At 47.4% G+C, this 26,794-nt stretch overlaps 1 protein-coding gene across 12 annotated transcripts in view; it reads right to left on the minus strand.

Annotated features, from left to right (window-relative positions):
- Positions 1 to 26,794, minus strand: part of AFDN (afadin, adherens junction formation factor) — a 2,107,422-nt gene that overhangs the window by 1,223,386 nt on the left and 857,242 nt on the right. For all 12 annotated transcript variants that reach the window (XM_069607417.1, XM_069607414.1, XM_069607416.1 and 9 more), the window contains one exon: positions 22,094 to 22,188. In XM_069607417.1, coding sequence (XP_069463518.1) covers positions 22,094 to 22,188 — 95 coding nt within the window. The remainder of the gene's footprint in view (positions 1 to 22,093; positions 22,189 to 26,794) is intronic.

Genomic DNA, 26,794 nt, shown 5'->3' on the forward strand with positions numbered 1-26,794 from the left:
GGAGACAACCCTAGTTATAGTGAACACAGGAAGCCTGAGAGGTTATCCAAAACCCAATCAAGGTAGCAATGGAGAGCAGTCAAGGTTATTCTCAAGAGAGCGTGAGTTGAACCAGGGGTCAACAATGAGTCCACATAGGTCAGCACACAATAATTCAATTTAGACAAGAATGTGTAAAGATTCTATTTTCATTCTAGGCCTCAAACATACACACAAAATTATATAAGGAGGCAATACTGTCGCAGAACACTCAATAATACATTCAGTCACCATAGGTTCTTAAAATGCATTCAATGATTTCAATCAATAAAATAAGGAGAGTGGTAGTATTATATAATATGTCTTTAAGGCTGGGTATCTGATGAGGTCCCTGTATATGAAGGGTACATATTCTATTTTTCTTTACACGTTCGGGATTAGACAATGAAAGTTAAAGGTTTTCTGCGTCGAACTACATTTATGGTATTGGCAATCATGATTAAGTTGCTTTTATTTTTCATGACAAATATTTAAAAAATGATTTAACTTTCAGGTTGCGGCAGACTGAGGCAGACTCTAGAGGGTTGTGCAGTGCCGATTCTCCTCGACCTCTCTGCAGCCTTTGACAGCGTTAACCATTCACTCCTATCTGACCGCCTTCACTCCCTAGGAATCGGTGGCGCGGCACTCAAATGGATTGCCTCCTTCCTCAGCAACAGGAAACAAATCGCCTTCCTCTCCCCTTTTGTCTCAACTGCTTGCGCTGTGAACACTGGAGTACCTCAAGGCGCATGCCTATCTGCTTTCCTTTTCAACCTCTATCTGACCACTCTACCAGGAATCATCCGCGCACGCAACCTCACCTGTTACAACTACGCAGACAATACTCATATTTATCCTAAGAATTCCCAAGACAAGCACCAACTCATGTCCCGACCTTGAAGCTTATCTTCGTGATATTGATCGAAGGATGACAAGTAACCATCTCCTTTTGAACCCTGATAAAATTGAAATCACGGTGTGCGTTATTAGGGAGAATTCTCAAAAATGTTCTAATTCCCTCCACCTTAGAGACCCCGACCAACTTTGCTGGATTTTGAGGACTTGATTTTTTTTAACCTCGTGAGAGCGAGACCCTTTTTCCCCACTCTCTCATGTATTTTAATGCAATTTTTGAACTTTGTGTTTCTTTTGGTTATGGAGCCTGACAAACTCCATAGGCATCATCTTTCACATTTTGTCACACAGCACCTTCTGGGCAGTGGCACAGGGAAGTCTTACAGATTTTCCAAAGTTTTAAATACCTTCTCTGGGATAAACAACTGCTGCTGGAAACCGAACAGCCAGGGAGAGGAACACCAGATTGTGTGCAATGCTTTTAAGTTGGCCAAGAGCTCCAGGAAGATCCTCCGGACTCCCACAAAGCAGGGCTGACTGACTGACCCTGAGCCCCCTCAAAAGAGTGTGGGACCCCACAAGCAAGGAAAGTCCACCTTGACAGCCCGGAACCAAGGTGTTGCTATTTGCGGTAGTCACGAGTAGCTGAAACACTGAAGTGCCACTTGCTTGAAGATTGCTGGTTATGAGTGGTGACCGTCTCATTGCAGTGCCGGAGTCCCCTGAAGTCCTCCCTCTTGTCCCCATGACTGAGGCCCAGGAAGAGTGAGCTCAGCAGAGCTGCACAGGAACATGAGTCATCTGCTGCACTTTCTCTTAAATCCAAAGGTACTGTAAAGTCTGAGAAAACTTAGCTCTTATTGTAGAGTTGCTTGCATCTTCTACTACTCAAAGGCCTAAACAGCTTGTGGCCCTACATTGATTCTTCTTTTCTTCAAAGACTTCTAAAACATTGTGCAAAGACTTTTCTACTTACCTACCAGAAGTGCTTCAACTCATTCAGACTTTTGCCCATTGACTTTGGCTTAAACTGGTAGGGACAATTCTCATAAATGTGCTAATTCCCTTCACCTTACAGACCCCCAGCAACTTTGCTGGATTTTGAGGACTTGATTTTTTTACCTGGAGAGAGTGTGAGCCTTTTCCCCAACTCTCTCATGTATTTTGATGTGTTTATTACTCATGTTCTTTGATTGTGGAGTTTTAGACAACTCCATAGGCATCATATTTTCATTTGTATCACACAGCACCCTCAGTGCAGTGACACAGAGAAGCCTTTTAGGCTGACCCAAGGTTTAAATACCTTCTCTGGGATAAACTAGTTTCCCAGAGAAAGTAAAGTGAAATTGACTTTACTAGTCTTTCCAAATTCCTAGACCCAGTACACATTATCTTACAATAGAGTGCTGGAAGGGTTACTTAGTACCCCCTGCGTCTAGAAACTCACGTAGCAGTCAAATGCTACCCTTTCCTATCAAAATGGCTGATGGCAGTGGTTTTACACGAACTACCATGATTTTTCACGACCGCGAACAACGGTAGCGTTATATCGCGGGAGCCATGTTTTTCAAGATGGCTTCTGAGCCCCCTCTGTAAAAACAGGTCCCGGTCTTCTTTTTTCGACATTTAATTTTGGCAAGGTCCTTCTAGAGATTGTCTCTGCGTGCCAAACCAGGTTTGGTCCCTTTGTTCCTACGCCTTTGGCGGGCTTCAGGACTGAAGAAAGCCTCTGGCGCCCTGAGTTTCTGGGGTGGGCAGGAAGTGAGGGAGGTACCCGAAACTCCCTGTGCTTAGTCTCCTAGGAGACCCAAATGCACTCTGGCATGATTGGCTGGCTGACAGTCTGGCAAGGACAGCCACCCTGCTGGGTGAGTGACCCCAAGGCTGGAATGAATGGGAGGAAATGGGATAAAAGGCCAGTCTCTTGGCTCGGAAGGCAGAGTCGACCACTGGAACGAAAGAACCGAAGACAAGCTTGAAGAGGACGGCTGCTGCAACTCCTGGACCATTGGTTCGCCCGGTGAAGCCCTGCTGAAGGTCCGAATTGCCAAGTTCATCTCGACAGAGAAGCCCTTCAAGGACGACGTCTCCCTTTGAGTTGGAGGGACCAATCAACTCAAACCTTAAGCCACCTGTAATCCATTCTCAGAACTGGTTGTATTTGCCTCAGAGTGCTGCAGGAAACTGAATAACCAGGCAGAGGGACACCAGTTTGTGTGCTTGTCTACAGCTACCGGAAGTGAAGATTTGCCTTTGCCATCTTTTTGACCAGTCCCAGTACAGTGCAGGAGTCCCCTGACGTTCTCCCTCTTGTCCCCATGACTGAGGTTCAGGAACAGCGAGATCTGCAGGAACTGCAAGGAACATACGTCTTCAGCTGTATCTTTTTCTTCATTGTAAGGTACTGTGAAAACCCAAACATGAGAACTTACCTCTAACTGCAAAGTGCTTGAAACTTTGGCAACTTGCAGGCCTAGTCAGCTTGTGACCCATTATATGAATCTTTCTTTTACAAACTACTTCTGAGAACTTTGGCAAAGACTTTTCCGTTTAACTACCAGAACTGCTTTATCCTATACAAGACTTTAGCCCATTGACTTTGGCCTAACCTATTGCATTGAATTGGCTCCTCTGGTGAACTCGCACTATTTTCACTGTTTAAGAATAACTTGAATCTTCTTTTTATTAACACATGCCTTTTTGCTCCTACTTCAAAGTAGTTTAAAAGCCTCAGAACCTGTCAGTGTGAAATATTGAAGTATATTTTTGTGTGATAGATTGCCTTCTTCTAGTGAATGTTTTATAACTGACTGTGAAATAAATTAATAAGTGTACCAAGAAACCTTGAGTGTAAGAGTTTGTTTGAATACTTGTAATAGGGGATCCAAAAGTATTTTCCAGTTTAAGAATATTTGTGATCTCTTGTTTGTTCTAATAACATTTTCCTTTAACCAATTCCTAAGAATGATATGATATGATATGGCATTTGTAACGCGCCTATAGACAAGTGTTTCAAGGCGCGACGAGGCAGGGAGGGGGGAACAAGGGGAAGACAGACAACGATCCTACTAGGCCAGGTGTCATTCAGACCGCGCAAGTGCAGGGGTAGGGGGAAGGGAAAAAGGGGAAGGGGGGGGGGGGGGGAGTGCAGTACAAATAAGTAGAATAGAAATAAAATAATAAATAAATAGGGCCAGCTGGTGGCAAGTGCAACGGTAAGTGCAGACAAGTGCTGGGGGGCTGTAGTGATACAGAGACAGTCCCGCAGTGCAGGGGTTGCCAGGGAGGCAGTGCAAGTGAAGAGTGACTGGGCCCAGGACCGAGGTCGGTGAGAGTGGCCCAGTTGCAGAATCAGTGCAGTTTTGGTGAAGAATTTAGCAGGGGAGAGGGAGAGAGAAAGCAGAAGTGAAGAGGAAGGTTTTGAGGTGCTTCCGGAGAATGTTCTAAATGCTACAGTAAGATATTAATGTCCCCAGCACCCTAGCTATTGAAGTCACCCGAGGGTGTAGGTTGTGACTGTGGGCCATCCCAAAAGGGTCTTTACTGATTTAGAAACTTGGTATGTAGTTTTGGAATGTATTTGTGTGTTGCTTTTGTATTGCTCCCTTCTGAAAAAGGCTTATTCTAACTGACTGATAAATTAATTATTGTTTATTCAAGAAACCTTGTGTGTAAGTATATATTTTCGTATACTTTTCACTGTGAATCTCTGTGTACCTCCCCTACAGCTCACAATGACCCCTCTTGAGATAAGCATGATTGCTCAACACGCTACCAACCTGTGTAGTACAAACTTATACCAAAGGTTGGGTTCCTATTGCCAGGAGGTCAGGGTTGTTGTAGTGCACCCAAAGGGTACTGCATACAATCGTGCCTAACATGCAGTAATACTGCCCTTCTCCCACAACCACTCCCATGCCCCGCCCCTCCCCTTGCTCGGCCCACCCCCCATCCTTCCAATACAGTCAAAATCCTAGGCTGCATTACGGACTCGGGACTAACCCTCTCCCGCCAGATCAATAATGTTTCAAAATCCTGTCACTACCTCATCAAACTACTTAGACACATTTTTCTTTACCTCGCCTACCCCAACAGACTCGCTGCTATGTCATGTCTGTTTTATGTCGAGACTGGACTATGCCAACTCCTTATACCTGGGAGCACCGACTTACCACCTTAAACTCCAAAGAGTCCAAAATGCTACTGCCAAACTCCTCCTTGCCCTCTGCCACAGAGACCACATCTCTCCCGCTCTCTGCACCCTCAACTGCCTCCCAGTCAGACCAAAGGCCACCTTCAAGAGCCTATGCATTACCCACTGAGCAGTGCACAAGACTGGCCCAACGTACCTTCAAGAGAAGATAAAGCCCTATCTCCCATCACACACCCTAAAATCAAGCACTGTCCTCCTAGTGATTACTACCTCCAATTCTGCCAGGATCAGAGGACCTGCATTCTCAACCTTGGCCCCAACTCTGTGGAACTCACTCCCCCCACATATTCGACACACTAAAGACTACACGGCCTTCCACAAAGCTCTAAAAACCAGTCTCTTTCTGTAATGCAGATAAGGCCATCCAAAGCCGCAGATATCTTGCAACCTGCTGTTCAAGGAGATACCAAGCAACGAAACCGCTGAATGTGACTATAAGTCACTAATAAGTTCACTCAGAACGCAACAATTGCAAACGAACGCGTAATTGAAATCCGGAATAGTCAGCTCGTAAGGACAAAACCTCCACCCAGACACTCACCTATCTTATCACTATGCTCACTCTCTTCTCTACACCAACACACAATAGAGCGCAGCTACACCCCTCGATCAATTTCGGCCTAGCTGCTCAAATACAAACAATACTACTCGAACAGCTCAACATTCTGCTAGAACGCAGCTATACACCATGAAAATCGGCTTATCTGCACACATAAGCACCCTACACAGGCCTAACGCAGCCAGAACCCAGTCTTGGTGACCAACCTCCAGGTTGCACACATTCAACTGATCTCAAATACCACCACACCTAATGCTAGGCTGCAGCTACCATCAGGCATTCGCATCAGCTGCACACATAATCGTGCACCCAAGCACCCTATGACACCTTACTCACTCAACTGACCTGGATTAAGGTCCCCGAGGGCGTTCAACCCACGAGTGCTTTGAGGTCATACCAATGATATGTAGAGCGCTATATAAATGCCAAATAACATAACATTTCAACACTGTAGGCTAATAACAAGGCTTATTTTTGCAGTGTCATTTATTTTCGGTTTAGAGCTTTCAATATCTCTTGTTTTTAAATGTGCTGCAATCATTTCAAGTGAACTATTCTATGGTTTTAGCCTTCGTGCTTTCAGCTTGTAAATTGAGAAAAACACTGTTCCAACAAAGCAAAGCTGCTACATAATGGCAGCCTTACCAGAACCCTTTGCAAGTAGCATCTGACATGTGCTCATTAGGCAGGTGAATGTAGATCTTTCAAAGATTTATGAGAGAGTAGACAATCAAAATGGTAACTAAAACCCAAACAAGGTAGCAATTGATAGCAGTCAAGGCTATTTTCATGAGAGCGAGAGTGGGGTTAGGAGTCCACAATGAGTCTCTGCACAGTGAAGCATACAATAATTCAATACAGTATTTGTTCTAGGTCTGAAACACACAAAAATGAATCAAGAAGGTGATGTCGCAACACTCAATAATAAACATATATTCCATCACCATAGGTTCTTAAAATGCACCCAATGACTTAAAATAACAAAAAAGGTAAGTAAAGAGATGCAGCAACATAGAACCAAGGCACAATAAATATGTCCTAGCTTCAGAAATCCAATCCCTATTAAGAGGGAGCCTTGGGAGCAAAAGTCACAATGCTTCCCCCGCAGAAGGTATCTAATGCAGGTAAAGTACTTTTGTAGGTGATGGTTCACCAGAAGAAATGCAACAAATGTACTGGTACCTAAAACAATGAATAGTTACTCACCGTATTGACTTAGTCCTTATCCCCTTTCCTCCATACTGCCTGGGCGTCCCTCGTTAGGGACGGGAGACAGAACTTTCTTCACCAGAAAAAAACGGCTTCCCCTTTAAATTTAAAGGCGCGTGTTCCCGACTGCGCCGACCGGCGCCACTCCTCAGTCCCCACTGATGGTTCAAAAATATTGAACATTGCCTAATAACACCAGTATTATTAGGGGGGAGGATGGTGGGACGTATGGCGGAAAGGGGATTAAGGACTAAGAGTATGTTAGTCACTAAGGTGAGTAACAATTAATTACTCTTACGCCCCGTCCCCTTTCCTCCAAACTGCATGGGCGATTACAACTGAATGTAGCCCCAGGGTGGAGAGGAGACCCTCCTTAAGAAAACAGGTTCCTTAGAACCGCCTGTCCGAAAGCCGCATCTGACTTGGAGCCGGCATCCAAACAGTAGTGCTTACAGAAAGCCGAAGGGGTGGCCCAGGTGGTCGTCCTGCTGATGACCTGCCACGGCACCTGCAGCCGGAATGCGATGGTCATGGCCTTGGCTCTGAGCACGTGGGCGTGCATGTTAGCTGGAAGCGGTTTGTGCTGCCCCTCATAGGTCTCGTTGATGGCCGAAACCATCCAACTTGCTATAGAGGCCTTGGATGCCCGATAACTGGGCCACCCCCCCCGAATGTGACAAACAGAGCGTCCGACTTGCAGAAGCCATTAGTCCTGTCCAGATAGAATTTTAGAGCGTGTCTGACATCCAGACAGTGCAAGACCCTCTGAGCATCGTCTTAGGGTCGGCAAAACACATAGGCAAGACTATCTCTTCGTTCAGATGGAAAGCGGAGGCTACCTTAGGTAGGAACGCGGGTGTGTTCTCAGGACCACCTTATCTTTGTGAAAAGTAGTATAGGGTTCTGAAGCCACCAGTTCCTGTATCTAGCCGATTCTGCGAGCAGAGATGAGGCCCACCGACAGAGCTGTTTTAATGGTGACCAGCCTGATGTCCGCGGACGCCATTGACTCGAATGGTTTGTGCTCCAAGGCGCCCAACACTACATTGAGGTCCCACACAGGGTGTGGTTTCTTGATAGGAGGGAAGAGCCTGGCGAGGCCCGCCAAATGTCGCTTGAACACCGGGTTGGAAGAGTAGAAGAACTCCTCCTCCAATTTTCTGTAGGCCCCTATGGCTGCCAAATAGGAGCAGTATGTATCCACCTGCACACCTGAGTGAGCAAGGTGTGCAGAGGAGGAGAGTACGCCATCCAACGTGCATGTAAGGGGGTCGATCACCTTAGAGTCAGCCCAGTGACAGATCCTAGACCATTTACTCTTGTACTGGCTCCTAGTAGCCTTGCTCCTAGCGCCCTGAATGATTTCTAGGTTAGCCTGTGATAGACCCAGGTGTTACAGTGTGACCTGCTCAGGAACCACGCTGCAAGGGCTAACTTCTGTGGAGCGGGGTGGATGACCCTGGCTCCCTGTTGCACCAGGAGATGAGCTGGGCCCAGCGGCAGGTGAATGGGGGTCTGTCCAAGAGGCTGAGAAGCTCCGAGAACCACAGTCTTGCTGGCCACCACAGAGCTATCACAATGATGCTGAGGTGACTATTTCTTTATCTTGCAGATCACCCCGTGGATCAGGAGTGTAGGAGGGATGGCATATGCTGTCATGCCGCTCTACTGGTTCTGGAAGGTGTCGCCTAGTGAGCCGGGGCCCTGCCAGGACACAAACGGCTGGCACTTCTTGTTGTCCCAACATGCAAAAACAAAAAGATACACCTGAGGATGCCCCCATCTGCTAAAGATCTCCAGCAGCACCTGATTGTTCAATTGCCCCTTGTAACTGTCTGCTCCCAGTCTGCCGAGTCTGTCCGCTTCCACGTAGGACTCCCCCGGAAGGTGGATGGCACTCAGGTAGATGTTCTTCAGGGCCCATTCCCAGATGCTGAGCGCTAGGTTGTGCAGTGGAGGGGTCCTGGTACCACCCTGCTTGTTGACATAGTAGATGCTGGTGGAGTTGTCAGTCTGGAAGAGGACGACGTTGCCCTGACTGAGCAGAAGGAAAGCTATGAGAGCTAGCCAGATGGCTTTCAGTTCCAACCAGTTGATATGAGACTCCTGCAGGGTCCTGAATCCAAGGACACTGTGGTTGTCCAAAGTGGCCCTGCCAGCCCTCCAGGGAGGAATCCGTAATAATGGTGACCTGCGGGCCGGCTGCTGGAAGGGCTTGCCCGTCCGCGGGTTGCAGTCCCTGGACCACCATGTGAGGTCCGGGTGGAGAGAAGGCGGAATGCTGACCAGCTCAGCTTGGCAGCCCCGTGCCTGATTCTATGAGGCTGCGAAGTGCAGTTTCAATCTCCTCATCTTGAGTCTCATGTAGGGTACGGCCAGTAAAACCACTGCCATGATGCCCGATAAGTGTTTGTACCACCAGGACGAGATCACTTCTTGGTTGAGGAATGAGTAGTGGCCCTCTTGATGGCCGTGACCTTGTCCTCCGAGGGGAAAACTCTCTTGGAGCGTGTGCCCAAGATGAGGCCCAGAAAGGTCAGGCTCTGCATAGGCTGCACCTGAGACTTCTTGAGGTTGACCGAAAACCCCTGCTCGTGGAGTGTGATCACAAGGGTGGAGGAAGTGTGATGAACTGCCTCCGGAGATCTCACCCTGACGAGCCAGTCATCCAGGTACGGGTAGACGTGGTGGCCCAGTGCCCTGAGGAGCGCTGCCACCACATTCATGGGCCTGGTGAATGCCTCGGGGGCTGAATTGAGGTTGAAGGGTAGCACCTTGTATTGCAAACGGCAGCCCATGATCCTGAATCATAGGAAGGAGTGATGCGGCTGCCAAATCGGGATGTATAGATAAGCGTCCTTCAGATCCAGGAGCACATCCAGTCTTCCCTGCACAATGTCTCCGCAATCAATGCTGGTGTAACCATCTTGAATTTTTGAAGAGGGAAGGAGAGGTTGAGGGTGGAAAGGTCCAACACAACACTCAGGCCAGCCTGGTTCTTTTGTATGGCGAAAATCCTGTAATAGAAGCCCAATCCTCACAGGGAGGCTGGGGCATCTTCCACAGCCTGGCTCTCGACGAGCAACCAAACTTCTACCAACTCAGTTGGTGTCCCTATCCATGGGAGTGGCGGTGAGAAGGGAGGAGAGAAAGGGATTGGTAGGCGGTACCCCGTGGATACTACAGAGAGGATCCAGGGGTTCGCGAACTTCTGACGCCAAAACTGTGCATGAAGGGCAAGCCTACCCCCTACCCCCTACCCCCCCACCACTGGAGATACATGGACCCGAAGGGACGCATCATGCCTTCTTTCCCTCTGAGGCTGCGGAGGAGGAGGAGCAGGGAGACTGAAAAAAGCCCTTGCCCCCCCCCCCCCCCTTTGTTGTTTGCACCGATGTTTACTCTGAGGACTGACAGGCTGCCTGGATCTCTGTTCTTGGAAGCCACGGAACCCTCCGAATGCCCTCCCCTTGTCGGAGCGTTGATGTGACTGGGTGTACGCATTGGGCGTGGTCTTCGTAAGGATGAAGACTTCACAGTTTGCAAACTGTATTTATTTTTATCTAGATCCTCATCGGTGGTGGAGTAAAAGAGGTTTCCCCCCTCAAATGGAAGGTCCAATATGTGTTCCTGGACGACTGGTTTAAATTTAGTAGCCCAAAGCCAGGCAGTCCTCATGTCCGTGGCAACGCATATGGCCCGGCCAGAGGTGTCCATGTGGGCCACGGTAGACCCCATGATGTCTCGCGCCACCATTTTAGCATCTGCCAGTCCTGCCTTGAAACGTGACTGCCTCTGTATCGGAATTTCTGGAAGGAAGTCAGCCATTTCCCACCAAAGCCTCTGGTTAACGGCTGCCAGCATGGCATCCGCGTTGGATTGACGAAGATGCACTGAAGCGTTGGAATAAAGCCTCTTCCCGTATGCCTCCAAGTTCTTCTCCTCCTTGCCTAGCAGAGCCAAGGACGAGGTGGCCGAGGACGACTGAGGCTTTGAGTAGAGTGAAGCTGCAGCAATCACCGAAGAGTACGGTTGAGGGTGGGCCGACAGCAAGAGTGGATGCCCCTCCATTTGCCTATACTTGGGGTCCAGGCGCAGATTGACAGGTTGGGCCGAGTGGGGTTTGAGCCACCACTTCTTGGCCAAGGCAACGTCCTTCTGCATTAGGTTCCCGGTTCTAGCCGCGGCGTGTAGAGTGAGGACCTCTGCAATTACCCCTACCTCCGGTTGTTAGACTTCAGTTTGAGGAAGCCCCAAGTACTCTGCCAGACCTGCGAGTCACTCATAGAAAGCCTTGGCAGACTATGGTGCGTCGGGGTCTTCTTCCTCGTCAGTGCCCACCTTGGTGTCCGGCTGGTCCGGAGCTGGTGGAGGAGTGCTGGGTGCTGAGGGCTGAGGTGTGGAGACCGGAGCCGGGGCTGCAGCAGAGACTGATACAGAAGCACTAGAACTGTGGGAGGCAGAGGAGCGGAATCGAAGGAGCTGGCCTGGGCAGCAGGGGCTGCACCGGGGCTTGCAGAGCTGGAGCCATGGGAGGAATTACTACAGGCACAGGCGGAGGGGCCAGAGGGAGCATATCCCTGATCAAATCCCTAAGGATGGCCCCCATCTGAGGAGATATCATGAGCGTAAGGAACTTTTCATAGAACCTGTCCCTGATGGCCGGTGAGGTGGCAGAGGATATTGACGGGGTAGCGGGCGGCTGCAGTGGCCGGTGTGTACTCTGTCAGCGGGTAAACCTGCCCTGCGCTGATGGATAAGCTGTAGGCCACGTAACTGGTTGACACCAATCCCACCTTGTAACTCGTTCACCCACCTGCTCCGTTCCTCTGGGCGGTATCGGACAAGCAGCCATCTTGTCTGGCACGGCGGCCATTTTGTCGAGCTGCATGCCACATGCCAAGGTTTCTTGGCAATGGAGCATGAAACCTACCCTGCACCTCAGGCCGCGGCCTGGTAGGCGTGTCGCCCTCGGCAGTGCTGTGTGCAGGCGTCCCCTTGGCCATGTTGCCAGTACAAGGGCATAGCCCCTCAGGTGTACACCCGGTAAAAGAACCTTATGGTCCCTCCGCACCATCTCCGAAAGGATCTACAGACACCTCAGCCCGGCGGCCGGTAGCTAAATTAGCCTTGGTACTCATGCTGGTGCGAGAACCTGAGAGGTTCCTCCCGTTCGGGTATTTCCTTGGGAAGTAGTCACCCTTGCAGGGTGCACTGGAAAAGTGTGGCCCTCCCTTGGGCCTCGACTTATGTCTGACGAAGTCCTTCAAGTCCTCTGGAGGAGACTTCTGGAAGAGCTCCCTCCACCTGGCTAGCCTGTTCTTCAGAGCATGCGATAAAAGTGTGTTGCATGCGGTACAACCTTCCCAGCCGTGGTCGGGGCCAAGGCAACGGAGGCAATGAGTGTGGGGATCGGATGTAGGGAAGAGCCCCTCGCAGGCTGGACATCTCCTGAAGCCAGCTGAAGTCGATATTCGCCGTGGAGGAGCGTGACACCAGAGGACAGAGTACCTGATTGAAAAAAGAAGACAAAAAGACAGAAAAATGTATTCGGGTAAAAGCGTGTCGTATTACATGGCCGAAGCCCAACTGTTAGGCAAGATTGTATGCAGTACCCTTTGGGTGCACTACAACCGTTACCTCCTGACAATAGGAACCCAACCTTTGGTATAAGTCTGCACTACACAGGTTGGTAGTGTGGTCGAGTAGCCAGGCTCATCTCAAGAGGGGTCAATGTGAGTTGTAGGGGCGTTACACAGAGATTCACAGTGACAAGTGTCCAAATAAACTCTTATACACAAGGTTTCTTGATTAAACAATTTATTTATTTACCAGTCAGTTCTAATAAGCCTTCTTCAGAAGGGAGCAATGTTAAGCAACACACATTCACTTCAAAAATAATACACACTCTTAGTTTTCTAAATCAGAAAATACCCATTTGGGATGGCTCACAGACACTACACCCTCAGGTGACTTCAATTGTTAGGGTGCTGTAGACATTAATATATCACTGTTTGCATTTAGACTTTCTTAGGAGAGTGTCAAAGAAAAGACGGATCAGAATAGAACAAGTATTCACACAATGATTCTTAAGCATGTAAATACTTTCAATTACCCCCCCCCCCCCAATGTAAAGTCAGTTAACCCTTTCCTGGAAGGAAGGCAAAACACTTAAACAGAGGGGAGGCGAGTCATTCAGGGAGACAGGCCAGCCAATGTTTAAGTTAGCAAAAGTCAAGGTGGACTGAAGCACTTCTTGCAGGTAAGTAGAAAGTCTTTCACAATGTTTTAAATGTCTTGGTAGAATAGAAGAAATCAAAGTAGGGCCACAAGCTGATTAGGCTTGTGAGGTAAAGAAGCTGATAGCAACTCTACAAATGCAACCAAGCAAGTCTCCAACGAGGACAAGTGGCTACACAACACGAGGTAAGTTCTCTTATACTGTACAGTACCTTTAGGTTGAAGAAAAAGTGCAGCAGAGGACTTCTGTTCCTGTGCAGCTCTGCAGATCCTGGTGTTCTGGGGCCTCAGTCGTGGGGACAAGAGAGGACATCTGGGGACTCCTCCACTGCAATGGGACAGTCACCACTCGCAACCGGCAATCTTCAAACAAGTGGCCATTCGGTGTTTCAGCACCTTGTGTCTACCGCAAATAGCACCACTGCGGTTCCTGGATGTCGAGATGGGCCTTCCTTGCATCGCACTCTGTTGAGGGGGCTCAAGCTCGGTCAGTCCTGCTTCCTGGGAGTCCAGAGGATCTTCCTGGAGCTCTTGGCCAGCTTCAAAATAACACACAAACTGGTGTTCCTCTCCCTGGCAATTCGGTTCCAACAGCAACTGCAGTGGAATTTCAACCAGCTCCGAGAAGATGTCCAGGTGGCTTACTTTGGAGTCGATTGGTCCCACCAACTCAAATGGAGAAGTCGTCCTTGCAGGGGCTTTTCTGTCGATACGAATTTGAAGTTTCAGCACAGCAGCAGGGCTTCACCGGGCAAACCAACAGTAGAGGAGTTGCAGCAGGCGTCCTCTTCAAGTTCTTCGGATTCCTTTGTCCAGTGGTCGACTGCCTTCCAAGCCAAAAAGCCTTGCCTTTTAAGCAGCTGGCGCCCATTCATTTCAGCCAAGCTGTCAGTCACCCAGCAGGGTGACTGTCCTTGCCAGACAGGCAGCCGGTCAATCACCTAAGAGTGCATTCCTGTCTCCTAGGAGACTAATAACAGGGAGTTTCAGGCACCTCCCTTGCTTACTGCCCCCGCTAGACACCTTGAAGCCAGAGGCGGGCTTTACTTGTGAATCCTGCCAAAGGCAAAATGAACAAAAGGACCAACCCTGGTTTGGCACGCAGAGTAAATCTCCAGAAGGACCTTTCCATAAACAAATGGCGAAAAAAGAAGACTAGGCCATTTTGACAAAAATGGCACCCATGGGTGCTTTACCATGACTGCGAACGCAGCCTGCTGTAAAATCCCATAATGGTAGAAAAAAGTAAACCACTGCCACCAGCCATTCATTGAGGAAAGGGTAACATAAAAATGTTACATGAGAAGCTAGACAAAGGTGATACTACGTAACCCCTCCAGCACTCTATTGTAAGATTGTGTGTGCTGGGTCTAGAAAGTTGCAAATGTAAGTAAAGTCAATTTCACTTTACTGCTCTGGGAAACAGTAGTTTATCCCAGAGAAGGTATTTAAACCTTTGGCAAATCTGAAAGACTTCCCTGTGTCACCACTGCACTGAAGGTGCTGTTTGACACACTGTTAAAGATGATGCCTGTGGAGTTTGTCAGACTCCACAACCAAAAGAAACACAGTGTTTAAAATCACATTAAAATACATGATAGAGTGAGGAGGAAGGGTCTCTCACTTTCCAGGTTAAAAAAAATCATGTCCTCAAAATCCAGCAAAGTTGCTGGGGGTTTCTAAGGTAGAGGGAATTAGCACATTTCTGAGAATTCTCCCTAAAACAAACCCAGGAGTGCTGGTAAATTGGCTCCTTCCTGTTGACGCGGAAAAGGGGACTGGAGTCGGTGGCCAAAGTCAGGGGAGTGCATGCTCCCTGGGCCGCGCCTCTAAATTTAAAGGGGAAGAAGGTTTTTTCTGGTGAAAAATGTACTGTCTCCCGTCCCTAGCGAGTGATGCCCATGCAGTATGGAGGAAGGGGGACGGGACTTAAGAGTATGTGTTCTTATCTTTCAGGATTCACTGCTCCAGTGTAACAGCCAAAAAGCTGTGGAATGGATATACAAAGACTTGCTCTCAATGTTATACTATGGAGGACAGGGGGATTTTGATTTTTATTTATTTGTATTTGTAGAGCGTGCAGCAGCCCGTAGGCATCGTGGCGCTTGTTACAGTGAACGATCAGAGCTTAGTTACATATAAACACAGACAGTAATACTTATTGTACAATTTGTAAAGCGGAGCTTAGTTACATATAAACATAAATGAGTACTTAATATGCAGTTGTACAGAGCAGTTTGTAAGGCACAGGAAATGGTGGGCGTTCAGAAGTGGTGGGTAGATGGAGCAAGGTTAGTTGAAGAGAGCCGTTTTGAGTTTTTTTTTTCAAAAGGCAGGGAGAGAAGTTTGTGCTCTGAGGGCTGTGGGGAGCGCATTCCAGAGCTTGGGTGCTAGATAAGGGAAGCCTATCCCCCCTGCTTTGGCTCTATTGATGCGTGGTACGGTAAGCTGGTTGGTTGATGTAGCATGTTCTAGTAGGTCTTGTTGATGTGCGTCTTGATATAGTGTCTGAATGGTAGGAGGGTGCTGTAAGGTTCATGCATTTGTGTGTGGTCGTGAGAATTTTGAATGTGATACGGTCCTTGACTAGGAGCCAGTGAGCAGTCTTTCATGCTTGTGAGACGTGGTCTCTTTTTGGTATGCTTAAGGCTGCTCTTAGTAAACTATTTTGGGTAGTTTGGAGTCTGTTTATGTTATTTTTGGAGGTGCCGACTAGGAGCGCATTACAGTAATCAGGCTTGGCCCCTACGGTGGCTCTAGCTATAGAGAGACAGTTGTCATTTGTTAAGACGGGTTTTATGGAGTTAATGAGTTTGGTACTAAGGGCGGAGTTAGAGACAATAGAGCTGACTTGCTTGTTCATGGACAGGGTAACATCAATGTGGACCCCTAAGGTCTTAACAGAGGATAGGACTGGTATGATGCAGATGTCAATGTTGAAGTTGGAATAGAGAGTGTAGTTTGGTTAGAGTGGATATTTGGCCAAGAATAAGAATCTCAGTCTTGTCCCCGTTGAGACACAGACCATTTGTGGCCATCCAGGCTTGGATAGTGGAGTATATTTTCCATAGGGCTGTGGCGTCTTGGTGATATGAGCCTGTCAGAGGAAGGAGCACTTGGGTATCATCAGCATAATGAGTATGCAATCCCAAGTGCATCAAGTTTATCAAAAAGGGGCTTTGTGAAAAGGTTGTATAGCGTTGGGGCAGTAGAAGATCCCTGTGGGACACCACAGTGGATGAAGGTGGGGCCTGCATTTGCCATGTTTGAGAAAACTTTCATTGCTCTGCCTTCTAAGAAGGAGGTGATCCAGGAAGATGCTCGGTCAGCATGTGTGAGGTGTGCAGTGAGGGCTTTGTGATCCACAAGGTCGAATGCCGCTGAGAGGTCTAAGAAGAGGAGGAGGGCGGGCTTACCTTTGTCTAGGATTTGCGTGATTAGATTTGTAAGGTCTAATAGGGCAGTTTCTGTTCCGTGCCCTTTGCGAAATCCCGACTGTCTCTTTCCTAGGATGGAATTTGTTTCAAGGTAGTGTTGGATCTGGTTGTGAGCGGCTTTGTCTAATATTTTGAGCAGAAATGGGACGGTTGTTATGGGCCGGTAGTTGTTAGGCTGGGAGGGGTCTAGTGTTTTTTTAAAAAGAGGACGTACCCAGGCTTCTTTAAGGCTGTCAGGGACAATGCCTGATTTAAAATAGGAGTTGATGAAGGCGGTCAGGAGTGGAGCCAGTAGCTTGGCACACTCCTTAATGATCTTGGAGGGGCATACATCGCCCTTTCATTGCGATGGTTTGAGGTGTTTGAAGATGTTAATGACTTCCGCTTCTGAGATTTCTTTAAAAGCGAATTTAGTGACGTTGATAGATTTACAGTTAGGTAGGGTCTGTGTTGGCTGGTTCTGGGTTTGTAGGGCTTTATAGTGGTCTAGAATTTTGTTTTGTAGAAGGTCTTTTTTTTTTAGCATAGCCGTTTGTATGCTGGTGCACCATGCTTCATCTTTAATGATTTCATCCGTGCAGATATGGGGGGTCTGTGAGTTCATTAAAGATGGTAAATAGGTCTTTGGATTGGGAGTTGGCGTCGGATATTCGGCAATTATATGCTTCGGATTTGGCCGTGAAAATGGCTTCTTTGTACATTTTGGCAATTGTTTTGAAATTATCTTTAGCGGCATCACAGGGGTTGGCCTAACAATTTTTGAGCACCTGGCATTGTTTGTTACGCATGGTTTGGATCTCTTCTGTGAACCAAGAATTTGAGTGGAATGACTTTTTTTCCTTCTTGTTTTCTAGAGGGGCAATGGTGTTTACTGCAAGTGTGATGGTGTCCTTAAATATATCCGCTAGGATTTTGGGTCTTGCGAGAAGGGAGGAGCTAGGCACGGGATGTCAAGATAGGGTCGGAGATTATACGCAGTTAATTTTTTTGCGCTTGTTGCTAGAGTAGCAGGTGCATGTGTGGTAGTTTTAGTGCTTGGGGCAGAGGGGATAGTGAATTGTATACAATAATGGTCTGTCCATGGATAGACAAGAGTGGGAAGTGATGGTGGAGTCACAATTGTGGTCGACTAATTGTGGTTGATTACCCAATCAAGGGTGCATCCTTTGGAGTGAGTAGGGGTCATAATCTTGAGGGAGAAACCCAGATCTGTGAGGTCCTTAGTGAGTGAGGTAGCGGTTTTACCATTTGGGTCATTGAATCCTAGGTTGAGGTCGCGTAGGCGTAGTGTTTTGGTGGTTTTTTTAAAATATTTTCACTGAGCAAGTGGATGATGTGTCCTTGGAAGTCCGAGGGGAATCCCGGGGGCCGGTAAATGATGTGGAACTGTATGGTCTTTTAGGTGAAAGTGACAGCTTGGCCGATAGGATGTCAGCATTACCCTCCCAGTGATGGGGGATGGGCCTAAATGATAGGGCATCTTTGAAGATCAGAGCTACCCCCCTCCTATTTTAGCGGGTCTGTCCTGTCTGATGGAGTAACCTATGGGTAGGGCTAAAGTGATGGTTGGGCCAGATGCCTCGTGTAGCCAAGTTTCAGTGATGGCCATTATATCTAGGTCAAGGTTTAAGATAAGGTCATTGACTTCGAGAGCATGGGCGGTAAGTGAGCGTTCATTAAGCAGTGCACATTTGTAATGTGGTGCAGGGTTATTTCTGTTACGTTCTGACTGTTTGGCTACTTTAGGTGTGGAGTATGTGTCTTAATATGGTTGACTGTGGGCTGGATGTTTGGTAGCAGCGTAGTACTGGAGTTGGGGGTGTGCAGGCTAAGGTGATGAGTGTTATGTCTAATGGAGGTGCGAGTACCTAGTCTAAGGTTTCTGTGTGTTGCGTGTGTAGGAAAGGTGGTGATGTGCATGGGCAGCATGCGTGTCCCGAGTCTGAGGAGTCTGGCGTGGCAATTGGGTGCGTTAGAGAGTAAATGCATGGTGTAGTGAGAGGGCTGGTCTGGCCTGAGAATGTTGGTCATAGTGTGAATAGTTGGGCTAATGGAGTTAGGGCTGTTTAAGGGATCCATTCTGGTATAGAGCAGTATGATATTGAGTAATGTGCCTAGCAAGCTAACGTGGTGGAGCGTGGTGTACATACTGAGCAGGAGAATGAGGTACAATTCACAGTTAAGCTAGTGCATAACACTTTAACACTTGACAAGTTGGGCTGTTTCAAGCCAGCAAAGCTAATAAGGGTTGGGCTATTCCAAAATACATTTAGCACTGAAGCAATGACAATCAGACCGTTTTAAAATACGTTTCACCAATGACAATTAGACTGTTTTAAACCAGCAAGGCTAATAAGGGTTAGGCTATTTCAGGATGCGTTTCACAATGACAGTCGGGCTGTTTCAGACAAGCTTGGCTGCTGGTACTTTCTGGACACACTTTGCTACCTAAAGGCTAAAGGTGGCAACTCTAAAGAGAGGCTATAGATAACGTTCATGCAATGCAGTTTTCTGGTAGTACGGTATTTGATGACTATAGTATTATGTAACTTCCATATAGCGTAGGTATGCTCTAGCACTACAATAATACAATACATGGGGATTGCAAGCAAGGCGGGGGCATCGATTGAGAAACAGAGAACAAACAACGGCAATTGGCACGATTTAACACGCTACATAATGCAGTAACAGAGGGTAGTGATTGCACCCTAGATTAGTGCAAGGTGCAGAGTGGCAGTGTAATGCTTACGGTGAACAAAGTACACAGAGCCTTGCAGTAGGGGAGTTAACGTACTTAGGGTGGTGTCAATCTCTCTGGAATGTCTCTGGAACGTTCATAAAGACAGGGGCTGCTTACCATACATGGGTTTGAGCAGTCTGTGGATGTGGTGGTAGAAAGTTAAGCTCACGAACAAAGTATCTTGGCTCGGTCAGCTCTGGACAGGCTCAGGGCAGGAAGCGAGCCTTGGAGCTCGGGCATTAGAGGGCGGGCCGGCTGGGCATCAGGTAAAAAGAAGGCTTCAGCCAATCCTGAACACCCTTGGGGAAGCTGAGGCAATCTGAATGAAAACAGCTTGCATTTGTAGCTGCAGGTTGGAGTGGCTTAATAATAAGAATGCAGCACACGGAGCTCAAATGAACAGGTAACCTTGTGGCTTCAGCAAAAGCAGTAAAGTCGTGCAGAGATTTCAGAGTCCGCTCGGATTTAGCATTTCAAGCTAAATTGATCAATATGCAGCCCAGGGGCTTACCATTACGGTGGGGGCCTATCCGGATCACTGGCAATGCTCCTCCAGTGGGGAGAGGGTCCTGCTTCGTCTGGTGCAGGGGTTTGTTGCGACGAGGCTCAGGACAGGAATCGAGCCTTGGAGCTCGGGCCTTGGAGGGCAGACCGGCTACTCGCCTGCCAGCGAATGGGCATCAGGTAAAAAGAAGGCTACAGCCAATCCTGAACACCCTTGGGGAAGCTGAGGCAATCAAAATGAAAACAGCTTAGTTAGGCCGGGCGGCCATTTTGGAGGGGCAAAACTCATGCATTCGTAGCTGCGTATGCTGCAGGTTGGAGTGGCTTAATAAGAATACAGCGCATGGAGCTCAAATGAACGGGTAAGCTTGTGGCTTCAGCAAAAGCAGTAAAGTCGTGCAAATGCTTTTAGTTTACTTATCCCCCTCAGAAGATTTTCCCAGATGTACTCCCCAACTTAGATTTTCCCACACGACTGAATGAGTTGACTGGGGTTTGGGAGGGGGCGGGGGGTTGTCCTGTGACTGTTCTAGCAAGGTAGCCCACTGGAGTGCTGGTTAGTCCACCGGGTGTCCAGGGAAACTTCTGAAGGCCCAGGACGGCTGGATCCTCGAGAACAAGTCGAGACTGGTTGGTTCCACCATTCCAGGGGTGGAAGCACTGCACAGGGCCTTTGCAGATCAGGTAGTCCAACAGGAGCTCACCGGGCCAGACGCAGGAAGGGATATTGGGCCTCTTCAGGAGTCTTCTTGAGATCTTCAGTCGGCTGTTCTTCTACAAGGGATTCTTGGCTCCAATGCGGATGTGAAAAAATGGCTGCAAGAGTCCTCTTCTTATCCAAAGTCCAGCAGTCCCTCCCACATCATGAGTCAGGAAAACACAAAGGCATCACTTGCCCGTAAAAGCAGTAATTTTACCGGGCATGTGCATGAACATATATAGGACTTCCTGACCTGGCAAAGGAGGAAGAAGTCCAAAGAACAAGCTAAAATCTTGTGGCATGGCCATTTTGGGGCATAGCCACATTTAGTAGCCATTCGTGGTAAACGCGAATGTGCACACTAGAAATAACACAAACATAGTAAAAATATCATTGCTGTCACCAGCTTGCATTTAAGGCACATATAAAAGTAACCAAAAATCCCAAGTGAAAAAGACAGGGTGATACAAAAGTATCCCCATTGCACTGCCTTGTAAAATGCTGTGTGAAATATTTAAAAGCTTCAAAAGTGTAAAAGTCATAAGGGAAATGGTTTCCCAGTACCGATAGTCTGAAGGACTGATCAGTTTCCCCATAGTAAATGTGCAAAAGGCCAGGGGAGTGAAGCTGAAGGCTTCACTTCCCTTTAAAACGTTTGGACAGGTTCAAATACAGAAGCAAAAGCTGTAGGAGGTCCACGGAGCTATGGGGAGGGTGGGGGGTGGCATCAGGCGAGGGGGCGGAGTTGCCAAAAGAGAAATCTTTCCTAACACGATCTTACTACCTTTCTAGGATTCCGATATATAAAGGAAACTCTACACCCAGCTAGGACACCCTAGTGCTGATCACCTCTTTGGCATAAGTGATTTAGAGGAAGCGAGTCGAAGTTCTCCCACTGGACTGAACCCAGAAATCATTATATTATTCTTACTCTAGAAAATCGAAGACAAGGAAGACAACAGTGAGTGAGGTGAAATGAAGAGTTTGGTTATTTACCAGAAACCATAAAAACTCAACATTCCGGCTTTCAGCACACATAGAAGCCTTCTTGCAAACCTGGTCAAGGCCTGGTCAATGAGCCTTCGGATACAAAATGGTGGAATGCAGGAAACGCACCCCTGCAGACAAACGGGAGCTTTTGCAGGGCTTTTAACACCCAGATTGGACCAGGGCGACCTTGTAATTTTCTTAGCTCAGTTAGACACCAGTCCCAATTTACCAACTGGGAATTCGTTGATGCTTTTTAGGTGCTTTGAAAGCCTAAAGAATATAAACATTAAGGCAGCCCACGATTTATCAGACCATGAAGCACAGACTTGGAAAGAGCAACGCCCTCATAGGTAAAACAGAAAGGCAACTGCGGTGGATCAGCATGTGAAGAGCTAAATTCACTCGGTGAGGTGCTAGAAGATGGCATGTTGGTGCTCTTAACAAACCTTGTAAATGCTAAGCTATAAATGTCATGCCCAGATGAATGGTTTCGAATGAAAACAGCACACATATATGTTTATCCTTGATAAGGGAAAACCATATGTTATAGATCAAAAAAGAATATTTGAATTTTTCATAAAGAACATCCCTTGGTTAATCAAGCACCAAGTTGAAAAAAGCTCACCTGGATAGTGTTTTCATCCATTTTCTCTGTTCCAACTTCAGTGACATTTAACTGCAAACGATAAAGCTTTGGCTTATCTCTAGAGTCAGAGCCATCTGAGGGGGGGCAAATGTAATAGTAATAATATTTACTGACCAGATATTTTCAATTGTTAATTCATGCTTTTAAAAAGTTTGCATGCTTTCTCATTTCATTCCCCTAAAGTGCTGAAACCTGAGTTACAACTATAACAATTTTAAAAGATACTCCAAGATAATTCAATTCCTGTTACAGCCATAAACAATTCCAACCACATAATGATTACAAATATATTTTTCACTTTCATTATATTTGCATTTCTTCAGAAAGTACTGTTTTGGCTCTTCTAATCCGCACCACAATGCAGCCTGCATTTCTTCAAGCTCCTCAATCTTTTAGAAGTTTACCTTTCTGTATTTGTAATGAAGAAGACATGCCCAAGTCAGAACCTAGCATTGAAGCAGATTTTCTTTTTGTTGAGCATAACTCAGTGTCGTGTTCCCTGCAGTCCCGATACATTATGACTGAGCCAATGGCATCCAGAGAGTTATTGACACATAACATTGTATTAGGGGAGTTTTCCTAAGGTCACTTAAGGAAAGTCTTCATAAAACTATCCCTTGGCATACAGGTCCCCAACTCTTAGTAGAAGTCTTTACTACTCAAGGGACCTTGGTAGAGAGGCAGAGCAGCCAGGCTTATCATATGAGGAAGATGTGAACTGTAGGCAAGTTCACAGAACCCAGTAAATACAATAGTCCAAAGAAACTCTTACAGAGTAAATGTTATGTTAAAAAAATACACATTCTTATTTACATAAAAAAGGTAGATAAATGCTTGTTTCACTTAAACACACAGGAATTAATAGAAATACTTTTAGAGGTGATTGATCCAGTAGTAGTGGCTCGCGGTTACATTTGTTACAGAGAATGACTGACAGTTCTACCGTATTATCGGTACTACCGCGCCATCACATTGAATCACAACATATATGGCAATTGTATTTGTTTGGTAAAACCACATTCAAGAAAGTCTGTAGGAAGGAAAATAGTTGGTTATATACACTTTATCAAATCTTCACGTTGTAGTGACACTTGTCAAGGCTTCTAATGCTTTTAAAGTAAAATCCCTACCTATACTAAAATGTCACTGTAGGAGCAGTACACTTTAGTCACACCAACTGAACTGTTTAATAACATAACACAAAGTAGTGGTACCCAGCAAAGGACTCCCTAATAGGACACAAGCTGTCAAGCCTGGGACAGAGGTAGGGTGGACACCTGGAAACCTTGTAAAGCACTCCAGTCACACTGGAGCAACTCTTCGATTGAAGGTAAGTTATACATTTAACCCCACAGTACCTTAGGTTAAAACAAGTAAACGTAGCTGGATTCTCTCTGTGCAGCAGCGACAGACCCGGTCTCCGGATTCCTCGGTCTCGTGTGAAAGGAAGAACTCTGAATGGAATGTCACAGCAGCAGTCGTTAGAGAGTACCCTCAGCTTGGATTTCTTCGGCTTCTTACTCCAGTCTGCTGTTTTGGCACCTTTTTATCAGCTCCAACAAGGGACGGTTATCGCCTGGTCGATCTTCCTTGCTTCTGTCGTCCAACACTAGGGGACGTGAATGAGTGGGATTGTGCCTCTGGAGGCCCAACTGGAGCACACCAAAGTTCTGAGCAGATTTCGAGACAACAAAGACGTTGCACTGCAAGTGGGTCAGAGGTCTCCTGGTATTCGCGGTATGCAGCCCTGGAGAGTCACAGCACGTCGGGAGATGGCTCAATTTGTAGATCCCACCAGCCAAAGGGAAGGAGTCGTCCTCTTCGGAGCTCCTCTGTCGAAAGGAAAATGGGGTCAGGACAGCAGTGGTCACTTCAGGATTACTGGAAGGGTCTGCAGGCATCTCTGGACGTCTTCTGCATTGGATCTTATGTTCCAGTGGTCAACTTGCCTTCTACCTCAGGAACCTCACCTTATATTTGGATTTCCCACGCACTCTGCAAACTCTCGCAACATTTAATAGAAAAGGGCGAGTGGCCGTCCTATCACGATAAGAACCCCCCCCCCCCCCAGTGGGAACTGGTTCCATTCAGGCACTCTGGCAGACAAAGGGCAGGGGAGTGTTAAACTCATCCCCCACTTCCTGCCTTCGCAGTCACACTGGAGCCTAGGCAGGGACCCTCAAGTGTTCCCGCCAAAGGCAAAACACACACACAGACCTCCCTCTCCCGGAACGGTAGAAGGGCCAACAAAGGACAACCATGTGAGAAATGACAAAAAAAGAAAGGAGCAACCATGTTAGAACATAGGTGATCCTATTGTGCACAACAGAGACTGAATACAGTCTGCGGTAAAAATAAATAGCGCAATAGTTGGTAGAACACGTCCACTGCCACCAACCATAACTGTAGGGTTGTCACTGACTAAAGAAATCACAGGAGCAGAGAGAAGGGGGATACTAAGTAAACCACATAAACTGGTGGGTGCTAATCTCTCATAGGATAACCTTTTAGAAGGATGACTCCCTCATGTCTTTGGTACTTCATTAGGATAGCTGCCCGCCCAGGAGCCCCTTCCACACCACGAGGAAAGCATGAACGTATGCTTGTTTATGCGATAAGTTGTGCCGTGCACATTTCGAAATTGGCCTCCGACTCATTGTACATTTATGTGCAACTGTATCATTTGCATTACATCTGCAAACGAGTGACAAATGAGTGCATTTTGGCATTTTTTGAATCTGTATTACTTGACGCATCTGCTGCCTTTTATTACTTCATCATGGCCGCCACCGCTTGAGCACCGCAGTGCTAGGGGGTCTGTTCCTATGACAGACTGATTGGCTGTGGCCCATCTCATCTGGTCCAATCACCATTGCCGGCAGGCAAACGCCTGCCCCCGTCCAAAGGACCACTCCTGAGGCCGGTCTGAACCTGTCCAGGCCGAGGAGGGCCTGGAGGACTATACCCCAGTTCAGACTATGCTTCGTCCCCCTGACTATCTACACCTTCTCATGTAATGGCATCCTAGCTTATCTACGCTTCATTCAGACAAAGTAAGCCTGGGTGACCTCCTCTACCATCTCTCCTATAGCCCACTGTAGCTCTCATTTCTTCTCCCCACGCTGCAATCAACAGTCATCTTCCATCAGTACAATTGTGACTTCTAGGTACATCAGTCTTGTGTGTTGTATTCATCTGTGAACCACCTGCATTTCACTGTTCTGTGCCTCCATTTTAAGATCCGATTTAGGCGTGCTTTTCACTGTTTTGTGCCTCCATTTTTAAAATCGGATTTAGGTCTTTGAATAATCTGTGAACCGCCTGAATTTTGTACCGTTTTCTGCAACCTTTTGACTTCCTACTAGGCCTCCTGGTGAGTTTAGCTAGAACAGTGCTGTGCAACCACTCCTCTTTCTTTGCTGGTCCAATCCTCTGTTGACCTATGGCTCTCTCCATTTCTCCCATAATCTCTAATTGCTATACTATCACCTATCCCCCCCTCTCACACTAAGTTCGGCAGAAAAAAAGCAAAAAATAAGACCTCTTGAGTGCAAACCCTGGAAAGCCCATTGAAGACACCTATGTCAGCGCTTCCTCTAGAGAAGTTTTCACTGATATCCTCTTCTCTGTCCCCTCTCCAGATCTATGGACCCCCCCCCCATCTCATCTCTACACTTTCTCCTTCAACATGCTCTACCATTAACGGTGGCACCAAGTGGTAAGTCCTCTTGGCCGGCATCTCATCCTCTCGTTGCTTCGTTAATGTCCATCATACTGGCACTATCCTGGTACAGAGTCTACAACCCAATCTCCTTCTCTTTGACCGGATCCTGTCTTCTCTCATTAAATTCTTCCTTCTCCTGCATCTCTGCTTTCTACTCTCTCTCCCCTTCCTCTGACTGATGTACCACGCCCTTTTACACCACCTCAGAAATACTTCAAAGGAACAGACATCCTCCACGTGGCAACTTTTAACACCCACTCAACCAACAAACACTCCGCGGACATCTGTCTCCTTCCTGAAGACATTGACCTCGACATTCTCGCTCTTACTGAGACATGGTTCTATGCCATCTCAGTCACTGCTTTTGACTCCCTCCTCCCTGACAGCTTCAAGATCCTCTCTAAGCCTCGACCTCACCGCATTGGCAGGGGGGTTGCCTTAATCTTCCCTGAGTGGGTCCCTGATTCCATCTTATCCGCCCAGCTCTACTCTTCCTTTGTAAGCCTGGTTTGCAAGTTTGTCATCTCTCCCAGCTCCACCTTGACCAATGCCACCATTTACCAGCCTCCAGGCGCCACCACTCTGTTCCTCTGAGAATGGGCTGACTTCTGCTCTTCCTTACTTTCCTCCACATTCAACATACTCCTTCTGGGTGACTTCAACATCCAACTGCATCCACTCTCTTCACTGACCTCTGCACCTCGCTTTCCCTCCTCATTATCTCTTCTGGGCCAATCCACTCAGCTGGACACTCTGGACTCTTGAAGCCTGCCTATAAGTGTAACACCTGGTACAATACTGAATGTGCAGCCCTGTAAAGTAGGTGCAGGGCAGCAGACCAGAAGTGGCAGACCTCAGGCTCATCCTCAGACAAACTGGCCTGCCGCCTGCTCCAAAGGCAGTACAGAAACTCCATCCATGCCAAGAAAAGAGCCCATATTCAGGCACGGGTTTCC

This window comes from Ambystoma mexicanum, chromosome 4q (genome assembly GCF_040938575.1).
Source record: "Ambystoma mexicanum isolate Mex_15411 chromosome 4q, UKY_AmexF1_1, whole genome shotgun sequence".
Taxonomy (NCBI): Eukaryota; Metazoa; Chordata; class Amphibia; order Caudata; family Ambystomatidae; genus Ambystoma; species Ambystoma mexicanum.